The following is a 21,229-nucleotide window of genomic DNA, read 5'->3' as shown; positions in this document are numbered from 1 at the left end:
AAAATAATATTTGTAAAATCAGTTTCGATGTTGCCGTCTCCTGAACCTTCTTTTGTTACATTAATTTTAAAACGTGACACGGCCCACTGAGAACACTCACAATGGAAGGCATATTCCTCTGATTAGTTTCATATTTATTACACGTCTCCAGAAAAAATCTAAATGAATCCTAATTCTACACCCGCTGGGATATTACTCCATCCGACGAGAATTGTAAGGAGGTGATACGTTTACAATGAGAAGACAATGTTCTTCAATACAAAACATTTAACAATTGTCCCATCAACGGCTGATGAATTGGTGTTTTTTTTTTTTTTTTGTTGCTGTCAAAAACACCAAAACCTGCCAGATTCAGGGTCTGTGCTGAGTAAGAGAACGTATGAAAAACACAACTCAAGATAACCGAACTTTAATAGAAATTCGCGAGCAGGGCTCTCTCCACCAAATGTATCGGTTTGTCTTAGTCTGTCAATTCTTGTCTTGTCATTTCCCTTTAATTTATGTATTGTATTAAGCGCTGCGTAAACTGTTGGCGCTATATAAATAAAGGATAATAATAATAATAATAATAATAAATTCTCCTGTGATATATTTGGGTTCTGAATCCGGAATCTTGCTGAATTATTCCGATTGGTGTGTGTGTGGCGGGGGGCCGCTGACCTGATCTCACCCAAAGGCCGTTGTTATTGTCTAAGTAGTGTGATGAAAGCACAATGGTATGGTCCAAACATTCCGGTGGACACGATGGTAGTAGAACTTTTAAAACTTTGCGACAGAACGACTTCGTATTGATAAACCCCCAATATCTCCGTATCGTTGTCCTAGAAACACTGGGGTACAAAGTAAAATATTCTTCTTCATTGCATCACATTTAACAATTTAGAATTTCCTAATCTATAATCTGTCTCTAATTATAATTACCTCATAATCTGGTCTAATTCCACTGGTTTTCTATGGCGATACGGCCACTTCTTACCAGAAACACCTATTATCAGGGCTGTTTTTAATGCGAAACAAAACGGGGCAGCTGTCTTTAGGGGTCCACAGCGGCTGTGAATAAAATCGTACATGAAAGCCGAGAAATCATCAGATCGAACCTCTGGCGGCAGGCATGACCAGGCTCATGGTAGCTGCCTACCCGACGAGGCTTGGACCCCTGCCCCATTATCATTAGAGACAACCCTTCTCTTGATATGTGACCTGAATCGTGTCCACATATTTATCTTTGTGACAATATGCTTGAAACTGTATCCAGATACTGGTATGCATCCAGCTGCCATTATGCTACAATGTATCCTGATGGCGATGTTCTCGCGTGCGTCCTAATTTTAGTCCATGTCTCCTAAACGGCACTGACGTATTCTTGTCCTTCAAACTTCCACGGGTTCTAAGGGCTGAAGATGAGCTTTCAAGAGCTGGATGTTGCTCATGATTTTCTTCTGGTGACCAGAAAGCGTGACCCCAATAAGTTGGATGTCTCTAAATAAGAGAAGAACATAAATCATCAGGGATGCGAGATGACGGAGACAGGAGAGCACGGCCGGCGGATTAGACAGAAGGGCAATTCTACAACAGAAATATCACGAAAAAAAGAGTTTATATAAAGACTCTCACTCTGCGGTCAGACGTGAAATGATTTCCAGACTTGTGTATCCAGCCTTGTCGAAGTTCTCCTTATATTGCTCCATCTTGATCGCTTCCAGCCATTCGAGGGGTGAGGAGAGAGACGGGAGATCGGGGGGACAGTTGCTGAGCAATGGCTGCGATGGCCTGGCAAATGGATTAAAAATGATAAATAAGAAAACAAAAGTCGTATAATTAATTAACATATAATTAATCGATGAGATATGTTCTTGATTGCAATCTTCTATGTAAAGAACGTACTATTGTACAGCACTGCAGAATATGATGGTGCTACATAAATCAATAATAAAGGTAATAATATAAAGTCTAAAAAGAGACACAATTGGGGAAATGGCCATTGGGGAAAATGTATATTTTTGGGGCACAGTTGGCTCTATATGATCTAGATATAATATACCTAGAACCCTGGCTGGGTTCTACACTTTTTGTCCTATACGCTTAAAGTTCTGGTAGGATGCTTCTGCATGAGCGACGCTCGGTATAGTGAGACCTTACCTGGTACTTGAGACGCCCACTGTTTTTAGACAGTTCGGGTTCCTGATCATTCGATCCAAGGAGCTGACGATCTGTTCAAAACGGGGCCGCTGGGAGCGTTCACGTGTCCAGCAGTCTAACATTAGCAAGTGCAGGGCGCTGGGGCAATCTGGAGGAGGCGGGAGGCGGTAATCCTGTTCCAGAGCATCCAAAACCTCAAAAAAGGGGAAAATATACTAAAAAAAAAGATGATTTTTGGTTTACAATTTGAATAAAACTTTAATGATAACGACACGGCCCACCTCTTGGTTGCTCATGTCCCAATAAGGTCGCTCTCCGTATGATGTCACTTCCCACATCACTATGCCGTAACTCCACACGTCGCTCGCACTTGAGAACTTGCGTTGTTGATGAGCCTCTGGAGACATCCAACGCAAGGACAATTTCCCCCCCTGAGCAAATAGACAACGTAATAGTCGCAGTTTATGCGCGTCGACCGGTGTGACAAATATCAGCCAAAGTGCGTTACTCAATCATTGGTACTCAAACTCTATGAGTTCAGTAGAGATAGAATATAAGAGGAGACCATCGTAAGAACTTCCCCCACCTCTCCGGGTCCATGAAGTCCGGATACTTTGCACACCAACTGTCCATTCACCAAGACGTTACGAGCCGCAAGGCAGCGATGGATATAACTTCTCTCCGACAGATACCGCACCCCGGACGCTACCCCTCGTAGCATGGAGACCATCTGTAGAGCCGAGAGGCCACCCTCATATTGCTAAATTGTAAAATGAGATCGAATATAACAAATAGCTGCGTTTTGGGCATAAAACACTAAATAGCCAACAAAACTGCAAAAAAAAATATTGAAAAACACTAAAAAAATCAACTCAGCAAACACATGGTCTAAAGTGTTTTATAAAAGGGGGTATATTTTTTTTCGATAATCCCCGACTGTCAATCTCACATAAATCCTTGGTCTAGCATAATTACAATTTGGGGATTTTTAACCCATTTGAAACCATTACTTCATCACCTTGTTTAGACTAAAACACAGATTTTTTAATAAAATATAAGGGTTGGTTCACTAAGACCCGAGTTGCATCGCAAGTAGCAAAGGTTTGGTCAACAAATTAATTTTTAATTAAACTCTCAAAAGTGACAGCTCCTTTTAAGGTTAATGATACCAAATTTCTGTATTTCTGATTAAATAAAGGAAAAAGAGATAAAAATTTAAAGCAAGTTCTGGAATTTCTACCTAAAACCTTGTAGCCGAATTTTTTATTTACTTCTTCTAATGCTAAATTCTGCTGATTTTCCCCACATTCCTTATGGTCAATTTAACAGTAAATTGTTGTCTTGTTGAACCCCATTTTGGAATTTAATAGAACAGAAATATATTAAGTAGTCAAATTAATTCATCTTTTCTACATATGATTAAAATAAAATTTGCAGAATGCGTTGCCTGATTTATCGACCAACTTACTATAACGACGGACAACTTGATTGTTTGGGAATCCGCAAATTGCATTAGATAAAAACGCTAAAAATCTATTACATATCAAATAATGATTTTACTATCAAATGCAGCCAAACATACATTAATGAATGAGAAATTATGAAATAGTAGAAGTATTATTATTAAACACTCATCTACAGACACCAGACAAACCAGAAGGCGTATTTTTCCCTCAGAAATCTCATGGTGCTGCCACAACCACAGGGGATTCTGGGTAGGTGCATGCAAATAAAGTAAACAATTATCACCTTTGTCTCTATATCCACTTTATACATTAAGGATAAAACAGCTGTCCATGAGTGATGATCTGGTCTTGGTCTAAAGGCTGTCCGTAACGGGTGATTATTTTCAAGGGATCCATGTATAAAATGGATATAGAGGCAAAAGGTGATAAATGTTAACCTTATTTGCATGTGCCTACCCAGAATCCCTTGTGGTTGTGGCAGCACCATGAGATTTCTGAGGGAAAAACGAGCCTTCTGGGTGTCTGTAGATGGGTGTTTAATAATACTTCTACTACCCCTTTTATTTTAAGCGGAAGGGTTTTCCATCACCTTTACCCACCGTAACTTATGTAATAGTATTTCTTAGCTACCCTAAGCCTCAAATATAAAGCCAGTATCCCAATATTGTGTTGCTGATTTCCATGGAGGATGAAAAAGCTGATCTGGCTGTTGTACCTTTTATTTGAGTTTTGTCTAAAGGCTGTCCTGTACAGCGGGTGATTACTTTCAAGGGATCCATGTATAAAGTGGATACAGTGGCAAAGATGGTTATTGTTGACCTTATTTGCATGCGCTTACCCAGAATCCCTTGTGGTTGTGGCAGCACCATGAGGTTTCTGAGGGAAAAGCAAGCTGTCTGGTGTCTGTAGATGAGTGTTTAATAATACTTCTTCTACCCCCTTTGTTTTAAGCGGAAGGGTATTCCATCGCCTTTACCCACCATAACTTTTGGAAGGAATCATACGAATTCAAATAAGGCAACATGGAACGCATTCTATGTTGTGGCTACACACAAGTTATATACCAGAGACCCCGCCATGCATGCTTACCCGTAGGTAGGCATCAAGTGCTCCGTGTTCCATGTGTTCAGTGAGAATCATGATGGGGCGACTTCGGGTCACAGCCCCTTCCAACCGGACAACGTTTGGGTGTTCGAATTGCCCCATGATGCTGGCCTCGCTCAGGAACTCTGCCCTCTCTTTATCTCCACTCCCGGAGTGCAGGGTACGGATACACACAGTTGTCTCTCTTTTACCTGGAAGGCAGAGACGACCCCAACAAATATCTCCGTACTCTCCTAAAGAAGACAAAGATAGCGACAAGAACATGACCACCTCAACCTTTTTTTAAGGTATCAACATCATAGCATTCATTATACGAGATGAATTAAATTATTTTGCTCATTTCCCCCAAAACATTCAGGAAAAAGATGGACGCTGCAGACGAGGGATAGAACTTCGGATGGAGTCAGACCTGCGCCGGTCACTTCCTCGATCTTGACAAACGAGACGTCAATTTCGCGAGCGAACTCCCGCAAAGCCTCCGTGGGGTCCTCATACGTGGAGGGGTCGATGTAATATTTCACTCCTAAGCCTGGAGTCAATATGGGTTAAATGTTATTTCAGTTGCCGTGTGTTTAAACGGTAATCATCTAGCTACAAGTAACTAAACACCAAATAGAAGATAAGACAAAGTAACATAAACACTTCATTTAATAAAACATGTATCCACATGGTGCTTCCGGAGTGCGGGAGGCTGGAATTGATCTTAAACTTCCATGTGCTCGGTCTGACGAAGACCCAAAGGGTCGAAACGTACGTCAGCATGTAATTCAGCAATAAATGGGCATCTACTTATTCAAATACAGCATCTTACAGGTTAACTTTCCATCTTAAAGCACCTTAATACCGGAGGGATTCCTTTATGGGGGGCTTTTTCTTGATTTTTTATTAGGGTGGGCATTTAACTATTTCATTACTTCTACACATGACTAAGACTGATTAAAATGTATCAAGAGGGGAAATGTTTGGATCAAAATATGGGCCAGGAATTATAACTGAGCAATTCCAACAGTCTTGCCATAGAACTTATACTGATGTGGACATGAGATAAAATTATTTTTATTATTATTTTTATTATTTATTTATTATTAATTTTTTTTAGGTGATTTTTTTTTTTTCAGCCTAATTGAATGTTGATGATTTTGAGGATAATCAGGTTTCTAAGCTCGTTCTGACTTCATATATAATTTAAGTGAACCAGTGTACTTTCTTGGCTTTATCTTGCTAGCTTTATGTAATTTGACCCAAATGAAGACCCCTGGGACATGTTGTTGTTTTTTTAAATAATTTTCTTAAACTAAGTAAGTCTAGTTCTCCGTCATTATTTATATTAATAAAAAAATAATAATAATAATTTCAAATTTTTACATCTATGGGGGCTGTCATAATTTTATCCAATAGGGTACGTTGTCGCACTCACCGCGGGACGCTATATAATGCTGGAGTCTGTCTGTATAGGGGGTCTCTCGTCTTTTGCTATAAGCAAATAAAAATAAGATATAGTTACACTTGGAAGAAAGAAGAGATGCCATGACGGAGAAACTGTGGAGATGCGCTAATAGGTGATAAAGTGAAGGTATGATAGTCCAACAAAAACATCCATATTATACTGGAGAAAATCAGCCTCCCAGCAGAAGTGGTAGAGGGTAATTGGTTAATAAACAATGGTTTCCAATGGGATAAGTAACCTTTTGAAAAGGAGGATTAGGACGAGTATAATGGATATCCCTGCGAAGGCCAAGGCACCGAGACAGGAGCCGACAATGAGGGACAGCTTATCCTGGGACCGCTCCGTTGTCTCCCCACCTAGAAAAAGAAGCATCAACAGTAACCGACACGTGTAAAGATATGTGACATGATTTAAGCGTGTGGAAGCGTGTGAGTTCAGTAAATTCTCGATTACAACAACTTTTCTAAGAGGTAATGGATATAAAAGCTTGCAGCGAAAACATAATAATCCCCCTACTGCATAAACTATAATACGATATTTTGTTTTCAAGCATAATAAAAAACAATGTAAAAAAAAAAAAGGCCTTCACTTTTCTTCCCTGTAAATATTGTCAGTGATTAAAATAACAGATTAGAAATTTCTCCTCTGCCAAAAAATCAAAGTCCCATGCAATTTTTCATTATAATAAAATATAGATTTTTTTATGCAGAATAAAAATAGGTTTTCTTTTTTAAACCAGTTGTAGTTTTTGCCCCGTAATATAATGTTTTCAGGCAGCTGCATATCAGCCGTTTGTATGATTCTCGTTCTGTTATACTCCCTGAGGGGGAACAATAGAATGGCTCGGTGTTAATCACTCAGTATAGTTTTTCTGGTTAATGAAAGTCTATGGAGGAATGGACTTCATTAGCATCGCCATAAAGCATCAGCTCAGTGTGGTGTTTGAGCCGGGAAAGTGTTTGACAGCAACGGCGGCTCCAGGTCTGCAGATAAAAGGAGTTTATTGGAGCAAATCAGATAAAACCATTTTTTTGTCCCCGACCAACATTACTGTATACAGCGCTGGGGGTTATTCCGTGAATATTCACCCGTTCCTGTCTTCTCTTCGGGCGAATATTCGTGGACATTCTTCGTGTTCGGTTTTTCTTCGTTTTTTCCGGTTAAGGGGTTAATACGGGGTTAACGCGTACCGCAGCAGCTCTGGCGCCAGGAGTTTAAATGTCCGTATGAGCAACTCTATTGGTCGTCAGCAGGGGGCTCGTCTGCCAATGGTTGATGGCAGACGAGCCCCCTGCCTGGTGCCGTAATTGTCCGGCAGATACCATTGGTCTCCCTGTTCTATCATTTATTAACTGATAGAACAGGGAGACCAGTGGGATCTGCAAGGTAAGTTGCAGCATTGGGGTTTTAAAAGTCTGTACGAGCGACTCTGTTGGTCGCTCGTACAGACTTTTAGGCTCCTGGTGCACTTGTTACAACTTAAGGGGTTAAGGGGCCGTGCGAGTGAGCCTATTGGTCGCTTGCACGGCCCTTTAACCTCCCGTTATCTAACGCAGCATCGAAGGGGTTAACAGGAGCGGAAATCCATAGGTTCGCTGTCAGGGGTTACAAAGGCCGTGCAAGTGAGCCTATTGGTCACCTGCAGGGTCTTCCTCTGGCATCAACCAATTGGTCCCTGTAGGCGACCAATAAGCTCATTCGCACTGCCCTGTAACCCGTGACGGCGAACCTGCGGATTTCCACTTCTGTGAACTGCCGCGAAGCCGCGAAGACAAGGTAAGTTAGAAGAGGGGGGGGGTGGTAGACGAAGACGAAGAGGATCACGAAGATCTTCATGGTGTGTGTCTTCGTCTTCGCCTACGTTTTACCGCCGCTGTCTTCTCTTCGGCGTGTCTTCGGAACGAACACGAAAACGCACTCTTCCTGTTCGTTTCCATGTTCGCCCGAAGACGAATGCACAAGTCTAGTTATTACTGTATACAGCGCTGGGGGTTATATTACTGTATACAGCGCTGGGGGTTATATTACTGTATACAGGGCTGGGGGTTGTATTACTGTATACAGTGCTGGGGGTTATATTACTGTATACAGCGCTGGGGGTTATATTACTGTATACAGCGCTGGGGGTTATATTACTGTATACAGGGCTGGGGGTTGTATTACTGTATACAGTGCTGGGGGTTATATTACTGTATACAGCGCTGGGGGGTTATATTACTGTATACAGCACTGGGGGTTATATTACTGTATACAGGGCTGGGGGTTATATTACTGTATACAGTGCTGGGGGTTATATTACTGTATACAGCGCTGGGGGGTTATATTACTGTATACAGCGCTGGGGGTTTTATTACTGTATACAGTGCTGGGGGTATATTACTGTATACAGTGCTGGGGGGTTATATTACTGTATACAGTGCTGGGGGTTATATTACGGTATACAGTGCTGGGGGTTATATTACTGTATACAGCGCTGGGGGATAAAGTTCCCAGGTATGTATATACAGCACCGGGATTTGTTATAACGGATAACATTGTCAGCGGTTGGAGTGGTTTCTCCGCTCGGTTGGTAATGGTAGCGGTTTTAGTAATCGCTCTCCTGTGTGTCTGAGGTTTCCGTGGTATTCAGGGACCTACCTCCCAGCGATGTTTGGAAATACATGTTCCCGCTGAAGGCTCCGTAGCCCCGCTCGGTTCTCGCTCTCACCTGGAAGGAATAAATCGCCCCGGGGTTCAGACCGCCAACCGTTGCAGTGTTAATTTCGCTTATCAGAAAGAGCGACTCTCCCTCGTCTGCCTGGGGGGTGAGAGTACCGGGATTAACCGGGAGATTTCAAACACTGCCGCAGAAATATAGAAACATTGTATTAAATTGGAGTTTTGTGTTTTCCCTGCCGGTGCTGCCAGCTTTAATACTTGATCGGTCTTTATAATTGAGGAGACCGCTGTATTAATAAAACTGGATACGGGGAAAAAACATAAAAAATTATTGTTCCATTATATTTCCCACTGTCCTCACCAGAAAATGTATGTTTATACTTTTATACACATTTATCATTTTATAAATACTGTTGTTCAAAAGTTTGGGGTCACTCATGGCAAACAAGGACATTTCTGTCTGTAAGATAACGGCAAAAGGGTTCTCTAACCATCAATTTGACTTTTAAGGTTAAACTTGGATCAGGGAATACAACGTGCCATTGGGACACAGGAGTGATAAAGGGCCATTGGGACACAGGAGTGATGGGAGTGATAAAGGGCCATTGGGACACAGGAGTGATGGGAGTGATAAAGGGCCATTGGAACACAGGAGTGATGGGAGTGATAAAGGGCCATTGGAACACAGGAGTGATGGGAGTGATAAAGGGCCATTGAAACACAGGAGTGATAAAGGGCCATTGGAACGCAGGAGTGATGGGAGTGATAAAGGGCCATTGGAACGCAGGAGTGATGGGAGTGATAAAGGGCCATTGGAACACAGGAGTGATGGGAGTGATAAAGGGCCATTGGAACACAGGAGTGATGGGAGTGATAAAGGGCCATTGGAACACAGGAGTGATGGGAGTGATAAAGGGCCATTGGAACACAGGAGTGATGGGAGTGATAAAGGGCCATTGGAACACAGGAGTGATGGGAGTGATAAAGGGCCATTGGAACACAGGAGTGATGGGAGTGATAAAGGGCCATTGGAACACAGGAGTGATGGGAGTGATAAAGGGCCTCTGTACGCCTATAAAAAATCAGCAGTTTCCAGCTACAATAGTCATTTGCAGCATTAACCCCGTCTGTGCTGGATTTCTGATTCATTTCATGTTATTTTAATGGACAAAATTAGCTTTTCTTTCAAAAACAAGAACATTTGAACATATTTGATATTTGCTTTTAAGCAGGTGATGTGATAAAGTGTAAAGCTGGAGGGTATTGGATATGATTATCCAGAGGTCTGTGGAAACAGATGTTACACGTGTCGGAGGAGACCGCGAGGCGCATGCGGTGGTTGATACCTTCTCCCGGTATCTCAGCTGGTAATCCAGAATCTTCCCGTTGGGTTGTTCGGGCTCCGGCCACGATAGCGTGATGCTCTGCGCGGACCGGCTGACCTGGTGTATGATGGGAACAGCAGACGGGACTGAAAGGGAAAGAGAGAGAGGAGAAAACGCAGCCCTGAGCGAAGTGAGGAGATAAAAATAGGATGTAGTTGGAGGGAATGAGAGCGAACATATTTTTCTATGTATCATAAAAACACATACAACACAAACAAGGAGACGCCGCGTGCAGAACACTGTGACATGTGACCGGAGGGCTGGTGACGCTTGGCCGGAGCCGTCACGGTGAATTTGGGTCACCCCCATCACCGCCTCTAGCGAGACCCTCACATCTAGCGCAGAGTAAGCGTCACAGAGACAAATTCAATTAGAACGCAGCGCCTCGGGGAGAGAGACATTTAAAAAGGCGGGAGGAGTGAAAGAATCCCAAACAAAGAGAAAATAAGGACAGGAGAACACGCAGGGAAACAAAATATCCACAGATTGCATTAAATGTATTCTTAAAGGGGCCGTACGCCCGATGGGATAAAACCCACTGTCATTCTTGTCTTAAAAATGTTTTTGACATTTTTATTCATTTCTATAGAAAAATATATTTTTTCTTTATTTTCACTAAATTATCAGTAATAAAAAAAAAAAAAATAATAAAAATAATAATAATTTTAATTATCGTGTTGCTGCTACGTGTTTGGAGTGTCAGGTACGTTACTTTGTCGCAGCCGCCATTCCCTACCGGACTGACTGATACTGAGGTTGAGCGAGGCGTGCTTGGGCTGCTCCGGACTCATCTCGGACACCCGGTTGATGGCTTGAACCTCCAACGTATACACCACCCCCGGCAGTAACCCTGAGAGATGGACTCGGGTCTGAGTGATCCCGACTTGGCCCGGCCTGAACGTCACTCCGTCGGCGCAGCGCAGACACCGTCCGACCACGCATTCCTTGCATGTCACCGAGTACATGACTTCTTTCCGGCCTCCCATGTCTTTTGGTGTCCTCCATGTGAGAGACACGGCTCCTGGGCCGGTTACTTCGTAATTTAAATCCCATGGAGCCGAAGGGGACCCTGGAAGAGAACCGATGGGGCATTATGAATATTGAAAGCGGCTAATACCCCATACATCAGCGAGGCTGAAAAATGTATATCGAGAGACCTAGAATACGCATTATTTGCCTTTAAAATGAATAAAAGATGAAACTGCTGAAGATGCTGCAGCTTGAACAAGAGGAAAGTACAGAGTTGTATATTTAGGGGGTCCCTAGCAAGGTCACATTAGGTTCCCACCTCAGGTTACTACAAATCAAGGAAGTCTACAAGATGGGGCCTCTGGATCCCTAACACCCTGGAGCACCCCTGGTTAATTTGGCCCCCGTCCCAGGGACACTGAAGTGCCCCTTTAATATCATAGTAATTACTAGCAATAGCCCTGAAAACATAGACCTCCTCAGCACCCTTGCCTGATGCACTTGGGGGGGGGTAGTCACATGACTCACCGGTGCACGGAGATTCTGGGGGCTCCTCGGGCATGCGGTAAAATCCCTTGTTACAGACGCAGCTAAGTGCCCCGGGGGTCGTTGTGTTGCTGTTGCTAGGACATGGATGACAGTGAGTGGTTGATGGTTCAGGGGAATTGTAGGTACCAGGAGGACACACTACAGAAAAAAAAGTTAAAAAAAAAAAGTTATTTTTAGAACTTTAGAGAAAAACAAAGTATACAAAGAAATGTGAAATATTCTCGCTGAATTCTACCAGCATTAACCTTTTGAAGGATTCCCAGCAATGAGTTACAAACCGAAAGAATGAGGTTTGGCTGAAATATTTATTTAACTCCCCCTTCCCCAAGCACGGCAGTTACGTCTAATAAATATCGCTACTAATGTATCCATGTTATTGTTCATTTTGTGTATTGTCAAATAAAAAATTCTATTGGTCGTTTTGTATTCTCCTGTTTTGTAATAGTGGAATATGGGACAAAAGGACAAGTTTCTTCCGCACAAGAGAACCAACAACCCCGAACCTATGTTTCAGCCTTCACGGCTTCATGCAGTTGGTATTTCTCTGGGCACACGTGTGGAAGAACAAGCTACACGTCTGAACTCATCTTTACACTTGGATTGAACCCAAAAGATTCCTGAAGGGAGAAATCAAATACAATAATGGCTTGAGGACAACTGAACTGAAAACCCCCGGGCAGGGACATACCGTCGGAGTCCAGACATGGACCTTCTTACTCAACTGTACCCAAGCGTTACCCAGTGGACTCCACTAATGACTCCAATGTAGGCTGAGACGGATGCCTGGGGTGGTTTGCTCTCTTGTACAATAGAAATTGTGTCTCTCCTTTTGGTTCTGGACTGCACCGGGGCCGGATCAGACTGATAAGTCAATGGAGAGTCTCTCTCTTGGAGAGAGCTAAAATTTGAGATGCCCCGAGTGATGACGCAACGTAGGACGGGTTACGAAGTGGCTGCCTGTTTGTGGCTGCTGTTTTGTTGCTTTGAAATATACTCGTATATAATTATTAGATGAATTATTTTAGCCACATCAATGATATTCTATTCTGGCTTTGTTTATGGAGATTCTATTGCCCCGTATTATTCCTGCACGACGGTCAATCGCTGGTCTGACTTTACAGATGACAACAATGAGTTTATTGTAGTTTGTCTTAACCTAGTGTGCGGTTTGTAATCTGTTTTTGTTTTCTTCCCTTTTTTGCTTTTATTTTGATATATTGATGTAACAAAGACTGATTCAGGTTTGAGTCTCTACAGCAGAGCAGATGGGGGCCGAATGGGGCCGATCCGCCGTTATGCTATATAAATATCAGGAGGAATCTGTAAATTTGGCTTTAGGACTCAACGGGTTATACGCGATAGAATTCCTTAACAGCGCATGTTGCTAGAAACATTCTAATTGATGCCGCTACTTGTCAGATCCACTCGTTACGGTAACAGCAATCCCGGAATGCGCAGGCACGGAGGGATTACTCGTTTCCAGTCGAGTGCCGCTCAGCACTTTTCTCTCAGTGTCAATGTGATTAACCAGCATCTGAAAACAGGGATTGTAAAAGCACCTCCGTCCGAACATCAGACTCGGCTGCGCACGCGGCTCGGCGATGCATAATCGTCTTCTATTATTGAGCAGCTTCTAATTTCAAAAAACAGCAGAAACAGTTTGAGCGGAAAAAGCTATAAAGACAGGGGACCTCTTATCATCAGTGTTAAAGTTAACGTAACCTGCGCGGCAGCGCTTTCAGATATCTACCGACCATGGGTGACTTTTTTGACTGAAACGTTCTATTGTCTGCAATGGGAAGTAAGCCCTGGTCATAATTTATGACTCGAGGGTCGGAGGTTTAGGTGTAATGTTACTTTACTGGGAGGGTGGTGGTTAAGTGGAACAGAAGCCTGGCAGAAGCCGTAGAGGCTAATACAGTGAGGGAATTTAAACAGGCATGCGATTGGCACATGGCTCCTGAATCTAACGTGAGAGCGACGACTGATGAAGGTTTGAATGTTTAGATACAGAAAAACATCTGAGATGCTCACCAAGAACAGACGGCCGCTTCATAGTCTGTCCTACGTGGAGCATCTCAAGTTTCAGCTCTCTCGTCTAGAACCAAAAGGAAACCAACAACCCCAGACATACTTTTCACTGGCCTTCAGTGGTCTCATGGGTGGTGGTCTGGTTGGTAGCCCTCTAGGCATGAGAGAGCAGGGAGGTCCACATCTGGACTCACCTTTAGACTTCTGATGAGCCCCAAGAGATCCATCAAGGGTCAAATATACAAAAAGATGCTATCCAAAAAGAGATAGCCACATCATACCCTAACGTGCATCCCCTTCCAGGAACAAGTTTTAGCTCCCTTGTGCCATCACAGAGGAGAAATTTCCATCTGCATTTCAGTCTGGTCCTCAGTTGCCACATTTTGGTTCTGGACTGCCGTTGGGGCAGGACCAGATTGAAATGTCGATGGGCCATCGGACAGGCTGTGAAGCACCTGCCTGTTCTTGGTGAGCCTCTTAGATCTTTTGTATTATATTTTACCCTTCTGGGGGTCTCTTGGGGTTCACTTCAAGTGGAAAGGTGAGTCCAGACGTGGACCTCCTTGCTCGCTCATGTCTAGAAGGATATCAATTATACCCCGCAGAGGAGGCCACTGAAGGCAGAAATGTATATCTGGGGTATGTTGGTTCCCCATCCAGGGAATTTTGCATAAAATTTGCGACGGTCCAAAGCGGGGACGCACTGTAGGACAGGCTATGAAGTATCTAATTATTTATCCCAAATATCCCAAATATTTTACTTCTACCCTTCTTCACCCTAGATTATCTAGAAAGAACCAAATCAGCTCGTACCTCGCGGGTCTCTGACCTACTTTTATCAAAGAGAAACATGTTGTAGGCATTTTTCTTCCCCTTTCTCTTAAGCGCTTGCCAAAACGACCACATTTTAAAACATTAGGAATAATTATGTAGATTAACCCCTTAATGTCAAAATGCATTGTTTTCAATGGGTTTAGGGACTGCCCATTGTTCTTAAGGGGTTAATATGTTTTTGTCTTGAAGGTAAATTTCACATCGAATTCTTAGCAAAATGTTACTGTTCAAACAACAACTGATGGTGTGATGGGGCAAGTCTTTTGGATTTATGTAACAAAATATTACATCAACATTATAGGGGGTTCAGATCCAAAAATGTAAAGAATTCCTGTAATATTCTAACATAGAAACATAGAATTTACCATTCAGCCCCCGTCTAGTCTGCCTGTTTTTTTCGGGTGTAAAAACTCAAACCTTAATCAGTCGTTGGTCTCGTCTTAGATTCAGGAGCCATATGTCTATCCCATGCATGTTTAATACCCTCACTGTATTACCCTCTACCACTTCTACTGGGAGGCTGTTCCACTTATCTACCGCCATCTCAGTAAAGCTTTCTTACGATCCATCTAAGAGTATGGCCTCTTTTTGTAACATTTAAATGCTCCTATCATATTGTTTCTCTCTTCTTCCATCAATATATATATATATATATATATATATATATATATATATATATATATATATATATATAATTTATTATTGTCTATTATTTATTATATATAATGTACAATATAAATAAAAGTATTTTAAAATTCTATAAAATAATAATAAGTGTTGCCTAACTCACCTCTCATCATGATGATTTAAATCCGAACCTGCAGTGGGATTATATAATTCATGTGGATTAAATCTAAACCAAACAATAAAGTCTATGAAGTTTTTATAATTTTTTTCTAAACCTCCTCTCCTTCTCCCCCCCCCACAGGCCCTTTTCTTTGTGAGGAATGTGACATTTGAAGTTAATTTGCCTAAATTCTAGGTCACTTGGAAAATCCAGTGAAACTCGTTCAAAGAAAGAGGAGAGCGATAGAGAACGTGTGAAAGTTATGAATACAAAATTGGCCAATATTTCACTTTTTATTCCCGAAGCGGAAGCAACGCATTAGTATACATTGGAGCAGTAAAGAGTTTATGGGTGTAAGAACAGTAGGACGTGGCTTTAAAAACCGTATTTTAAACGTCTAAGAAGAGCAACATAGAGTAAAAATAATATCAATTATTTAATATGAAATTATTCAATTTAGCCTAATTATTCGTGTTACTCAAATAAATCTTAGCAGCTCTGTCATTGTGTTATTTCCTCTGAAGGTTTAATCCCATGAAATCACATAAACTTTTAAGAAACTTTTTTCAGCATCTATGGCAACAACCTATCAGTGCGTTGCTTTTGTGTCACATGACAATTAAGTGTTCCTGGCAAAATGATGAACAAGGTATTGTTTTTTGTGGTTTTCCAGCTCTGATGAAGACCCAATTCACGGGGCAGAAACCTTGGCCCTTGTTGTGGGCATTTACTATGCAATACTGACTTTGTCGACTCAATCTCTATCACTCGCCGCTCGATCTAAATTACATTTTCATGCTTATTGCTGGTTCTCTCTCCCACCTTCTTATTTACACGGCAATCACAGAGCCATTTAAATGTGCAATTTCATATGGCCTATTAGTCTGCTAAAATATCATAACTATAAATTAAATAATAATAATAAATTGGAGAAAAGGAAACCCAATACAGGTCACTTTTCCGTACATAAGGATTAACAGTAGGGTAATTCCACAAATAGCCACCAGGGGGTCTGAGTAAAAAATTGAATTTAGACAGCGCTGGCACAAAGTGCATCCATTCTTTGCTCCATTAATGGGTTTTCTAAGTGGTTCTTTCTAAAGATTAGATACAGATAGCATATACTGCGTGTGTCGTATTTGTGTGTCGCACAGCAGGTGAAACCAGACTCCACAACCATTGCCTGGTGCTTTCAAGAAACCGGTCAAAACCCGCAACGTATACATTAGAGCGCCAACCTGTTACATATGTATCAATCATTTATTGGATAGGACAGATCCGCCATGTTCTTAGCTCGGCTTCTCCTAATAGTCCGTGCCAAAGGCCAGAGATGCTGCGTAGAATGAAATGAATGCCAACGATACAACTCGAAAAGCATCAACCCACCCCGAAACAAAAAGATTCCAATTACAATATTCCAGTATTTGTTCCTTCCACCTAAATAAAAGAGAGATTATCACTAAAGGGATTTATTTCAAGGATTACACAGAAATAATCAGGAATAGATTCTTCTTGCTGGAAGAAATGAAGAGTATGACGGTAATAGAGAGAGGGCAGAACGCTTCCGATTGTGAATGTTTTTTATGTGGAATGGAAATAAAGGTTAAAAATAGAATGTTATATATATGTATTATGTTTAAGTTCATTATTTTATTATCACTGGAAGCCTCTTTTGTTGGTGAAGTAAATCAGACGGCAGTTATCGCCTGATTTAATACCCAGATTTCACCAGGCTGTTTTCATATAGCTACATGTTTAGGTAAGCGGTATATGGAATTTAAAGAGTATATTGTGAACCTTCGGGAAACACAACTTGCCTAACCTGGAAATCTAGACCATAAGGACGTTGATTGAGATTTTGGTGTATCCAGTGTTGGCAGATACAGAGTTCCAACCATATTTGTTCAGGACTGGTAACAGTTTACTCAAACATGTTATAAGGTGAAAATGATTGACCAAGCCCTTAAACAGAGTTTTACGATTAATGTTACCTCGACACTCAGTTCCATCTTCATTTTCTTCTCTTCCTGGATTGCAGGTGCAGCTTCCACTGGAGACCATCCATTCTCCCTCCCCGCCACAGTGTAGACTAAGGCGAGTTGTGCCCTGTGGTTGGGCGCCTTCAACACAGCTCCCGGTGGCTTCCGCCAAAGATGCTGCTCCTTCCCCGCTCGAAGAAGTCTCTGGGAAATAGGCCAGGCTCCTCACCTCGGCCGGACACTTATAGAAATACACTTTCACCCCAGCCAACGAGAGACAAGCACCTGAGTCCACAAACGCCATGTAGAATCCATTCTTGTTCACCGGTCCGAAGTCTAAAGTTCTTTCATCCATCCGAGGGCCCTGTCCTCCTTTTGCTGGATCCCTTGTGAACGTTTTGCCTGGTCCTATAGTATCCACCTTAACCCATGAATCCTCAGTCCACCCCAGTTCTTCTGGTTCCATTGGTCTGTCCACCTGGCGATAATAAAGCGTAAATGTCTCTCGGCAAGCCAGGTGACGTCTCCTCGGTGGTGGCCGAAGGCTAGCACAGTCCCGTACAGAAAAGCGTAATTTAGTAAACACCCTCTGGGCACTTTGACTTGGAATGTAGCCGGTCTGAAGCCAATTAGTCCGGTTAGAGAGCTGCCCATATGAATTACATACTTCATAAGTTCGCAAGAGTCGTCGGTTCCCGTCCAAAACACTGACTTCATCCCACTACAGAAGAAGCAAGAAGAGAAACAGGTCTTAAAGGTTATCGTTTTACTTCTTTTGTGCCAAGAACTTTGGCTGTGTCAATAGAACTTGGCTTCTAAACCCTTTACTAGATACAACCACATCTTCTTTACATGGAACCAGAAGGTTCTCATCTATTGCAGATACATCTACATTCCTAATGAACCCAGTTACCATACCAACCAAGGATACACCTGAGACATTGCTATTAATACTGGCCCATATTCATTTAATTTAAATTAAATAAACACCAGATGCAATGTAGAGTATTTCGCAAATCATATGGGGCAGTCGAGAAACATTCTGCACTATTCAAAGGAGATAATGAAAAAATAATAGGTAACTCACCCCTCCTTCGGGGTAGGTGGACCAACCAATCTCAGAGGTTTCCTGAGTTGTATCAAGAAGTATTTCTGTTAAAAAAAAATAAAAAAATAGATAAATTAGAATTCTCATTATGTTATTACTGCTGGTTTTTAATATTATGTTTTATCTTCTTCATCAATGCCAAGACCTTAACCCCTTGGTAAATCAGGGTCCGGGACCAACTACTGAAGCATGTGGAAGTCTCCTGAGATTGCCAGAGGTCCTACATGGAGCTGATAAACTTGACAAGAAGTTGGTTATAGAGAGTCACCTAAATTCAGCTGCAGAACAAGGTCATTGTTAAGAGTTAAGGAGTTTGAGTAGGCTAAGACTTCAATCTAGTTTTGGCAAGTTGGCATGAGCCCGGCAATGCAGTTGAGCCAAATTGTGAGGCTAAAGCTCTTGGGGACTGGTGGATATGTCCATTGCTTATGATTGAGTTGAAATATCTCATGAAATCCAAAAACCTGGTGGAAAGTACCAGAGCAAGGTTTACCCCCAAGGTATGCACTATGCCCCCGGTCCTCATGTTCTTTCTGGAGCCTATCGGTTATACTATACAATGTCTCATAAATACCAAGTTTTAGATAATTCACGAGATGATAATAATAAAGGCCATTGTCAACATCTCGTATATTTCCAGGCATGTGGGTATAGAAATATAGACTATTCTAAATATCTCATATATTTCTGAAAATGTGCATTAAACTGATGTGTAAAGGCACGTGGGTTAATATTTACCTCTACATCCTCTGTCAATTGGGGTATTTACTGACTGCATATGATATGGACATGTGTGGACCCAGCCAAGCTAACTTACAAAATCCCTTCTATTAATGGTGACATCATTTTCCTTATGCCTGTCACATTTTCTCTCTGTCTCTCTCTCTCTCTCTCTCCCCCCCTCTCTCTCTCTCTCTCTCTCTCTCTCTCTCTCTCTCTCTCCCCCTTTCACATTTATCTCACTTGGATTCTCAAGACTTCAGGGTTTTATCATTTTCCAGTAGCAAAAAGTAGGTCACACGCATTTAGCGGCTGAGACCAGCTCCGTCCAGGCATGCCCTCTACGAGCGATGGTTCCTGCCATACTGTGTGTGACATTCATTACGTATTGTGTAACCTCACACTCTCATACACAGCACAACAACACCCACTGTGAGATCAGGAAGCCTCATCCACACCAACATGATGGTCACCAAACTGTCTGCAAAGTCATGGCCTTCATGGCCTTCAGTGTAACAACATGTCTAGCAACAATATCTACCGATAAATAGGAAACCTAGAATGCATCGTAACAAAGCTCTTCCCTTTGGAACAATAAATTAGAATTGTGGAACTCACACTACGGCGGTGTATATGCGCCCGAATATTAAATGCCACCAATAGGGAGTCAACCATAAATGGTGCTTGGCATTGACTATTAGGAGAAGCCTTTTTCGTTTTTCAAAAGGCTTTTTCATTTTTGGCTGTCAATCATGGGGATGGCATAATTATTCCTCATTTTTGGGTTGATGGAAATCTAATTGGTATTGGAAAAACTTTGAGTTTTGTCCTACATGGCATTACATCCTTACCAAAACCAATGTCTTTTAACAATTAGACACAAAAATAGTCTATTATATATATATCTATCTATATATATAGATATAGATATATATATATATATAAACTGTATATATCTACGTATATATAGATTGTAAGCTACTTTGCCCACCTGTTGTTTTTGTAAGCTTTATAATGTCTGGTTTACCCATTGTACAGCACTGTGTAATAATTATAATAATAATAATAATAATAATAATAATAATAATAATATAACAGTAAACCTAAATTGCCATGACTCATATTCACTTTTTTACTGCTGTGAATCGAGTGATTTCTGTTAGAATTTAGAACAGACTTTGTAGACAGACATCATCTAAGCTACTCGTGGGGTTATAACACTAAAGCAGATATATAGATCTCAGAAACAGTCTTTATGTGTAATTTATAGATCCAGCTGTCACCCGGTGATAACTCGTAACAGCCAAGCGCGACCGGGTTTTCTAAACCTAGATAATGCTAGATAGGCGACTGTCACGTCTAGTAACAAAATTTCCAATATATACTAACAGGAGGCTTCTTTTTACCATAAAAAGCTATCTTTGATATATTAGAGCCAGAGTTGATACATTGGAAAAAAATATTTGTCTTCTATATGAGTATTTTAAAAACAGGTCACATTTAATTTATGTTAAAACCTTTTTAAAACACCGTTTTACTGTCCAGAAGAACAGATGCTGGAGAACACATAGATACACGTGGCTGAGTTCAGTAAGGACATTGTCTGTCGCATCAATGGTTACACCTATAGATTAGAACGAGTTGGTGTGTACACATGTATGCATATATTTCTGATTACATGTATACGCATATTTCTAATCATAGAATACCCATGTGTCATATTACGTTCAGTACATAATAGTCCTTCAACATACCCTGGCACCCATAATTAATAAAACCCTTCTCACCAGGGTACCCAATAGACAGGCCAACAAACATCCATCTGCTGTTCCACTAAACTTTCATAGTCATTACGCCATGTATAAAATTAAACCCTTAAGATTAGAACATCAAAAGTGGTAATTAAGTCCTCAAAACCCCCAAGGGAGAAACTTTCCAATTTTTCTATATGAGAAACCCAATCATACCCAAGATGAGGGCAGATAAACCCAAACTTACCCTCCAGGAGAGAGGCTAAAGGCAGCAGGTAGAGGATACAGAGGAGCCTCTTCAT

The 21,229-nt window shown here is 41.5% G+C and overlaps 1 protein-coding gene across 1 annotated transcript; it reads right to left on the bottom strand.

Moving 5' to 3' along the window:
* Window positions 1–1,370: 1,370 nt before the first annotated feature.
* Window positions 1,371–21,229, bottom strand: LOC149288768 (ephrin type-B receptor 5-like). Its single transcript, XM_089491461.1, has 16 exons — window positions 21,175–21,229; window positions 18,436–18,500; window positions 17,361–18,069; window positions 11,697–11,855; window positions 10,936–11,268; window positions 10,161–10,285; window positions 8,794–8,953; window positions 6,395–6,512; window positions 6,127–6,182; window positions 5,119–5,238; window positions 4,695–4,942; window positions 2,705–2,899; window positions 2,421–2,570; window positions 2,140–2,333; window positions 1,615–1,770; window positions 1,371–1,479 (listed from the first exon to the last, which is right to left on the bottom strand). Exons 1-16 carry the CDS (start codon window positions 21,227–21,229, stop codon window positions 1,371–1,373), a joined length of 2,952 nt encoding a protein of 983 aa, XP_089347587.1.

The sequence above is a fragment of the Sceloporus occidentalis genome, unplaced genomic scaffold, assembly GCF_023333645.1.
Source record: "Sceloporus occidentalis isolate IW3139 unplaced genomic scaffold, rSceOcc1.0.p SCAF_50, whole genome shotgun sequence".
NCBI lineage: Eukaryota > Metazoa > Chordata > Lepidosauria > Squamata > Phrynosomatidae > Sceloporus > Sceloporus occidentalis.
The sequence above is the reverse complement of the archived record's forward strand: the minus strand, read 5'-3'. Positions and strand labels throughout refer to the sequence as shown.

What these genes read in the sequence shown, in the direction of transcription:
- LOC149288768 (XM_089491461.1), bottom strand. Translation starts at nt 21,229, where the DNA reads ATGAAGAGGCTCCTCTGTATCCTCTACCTGCTGCCTTTAGCCTCTCTC. An exon ending in CGAGGAAGTGACCGGCGCAG is followed by an intron (nt 4,943 to 5,118) that starts GTCTGACTCCAT and finishes TGTCTTCTTTAG; the next exon opens with GAGAGTACGGAGATATTTGT. An exon ending in TGGGGGAAGTTCTTACGATG is followed by an intron (nt 2,571 to 2,704) that starts GTCTCCTCTTAT and finishes CTATTTGCTCAG; the next exon opens with GGGGGGAAATTGTCCTTGCG.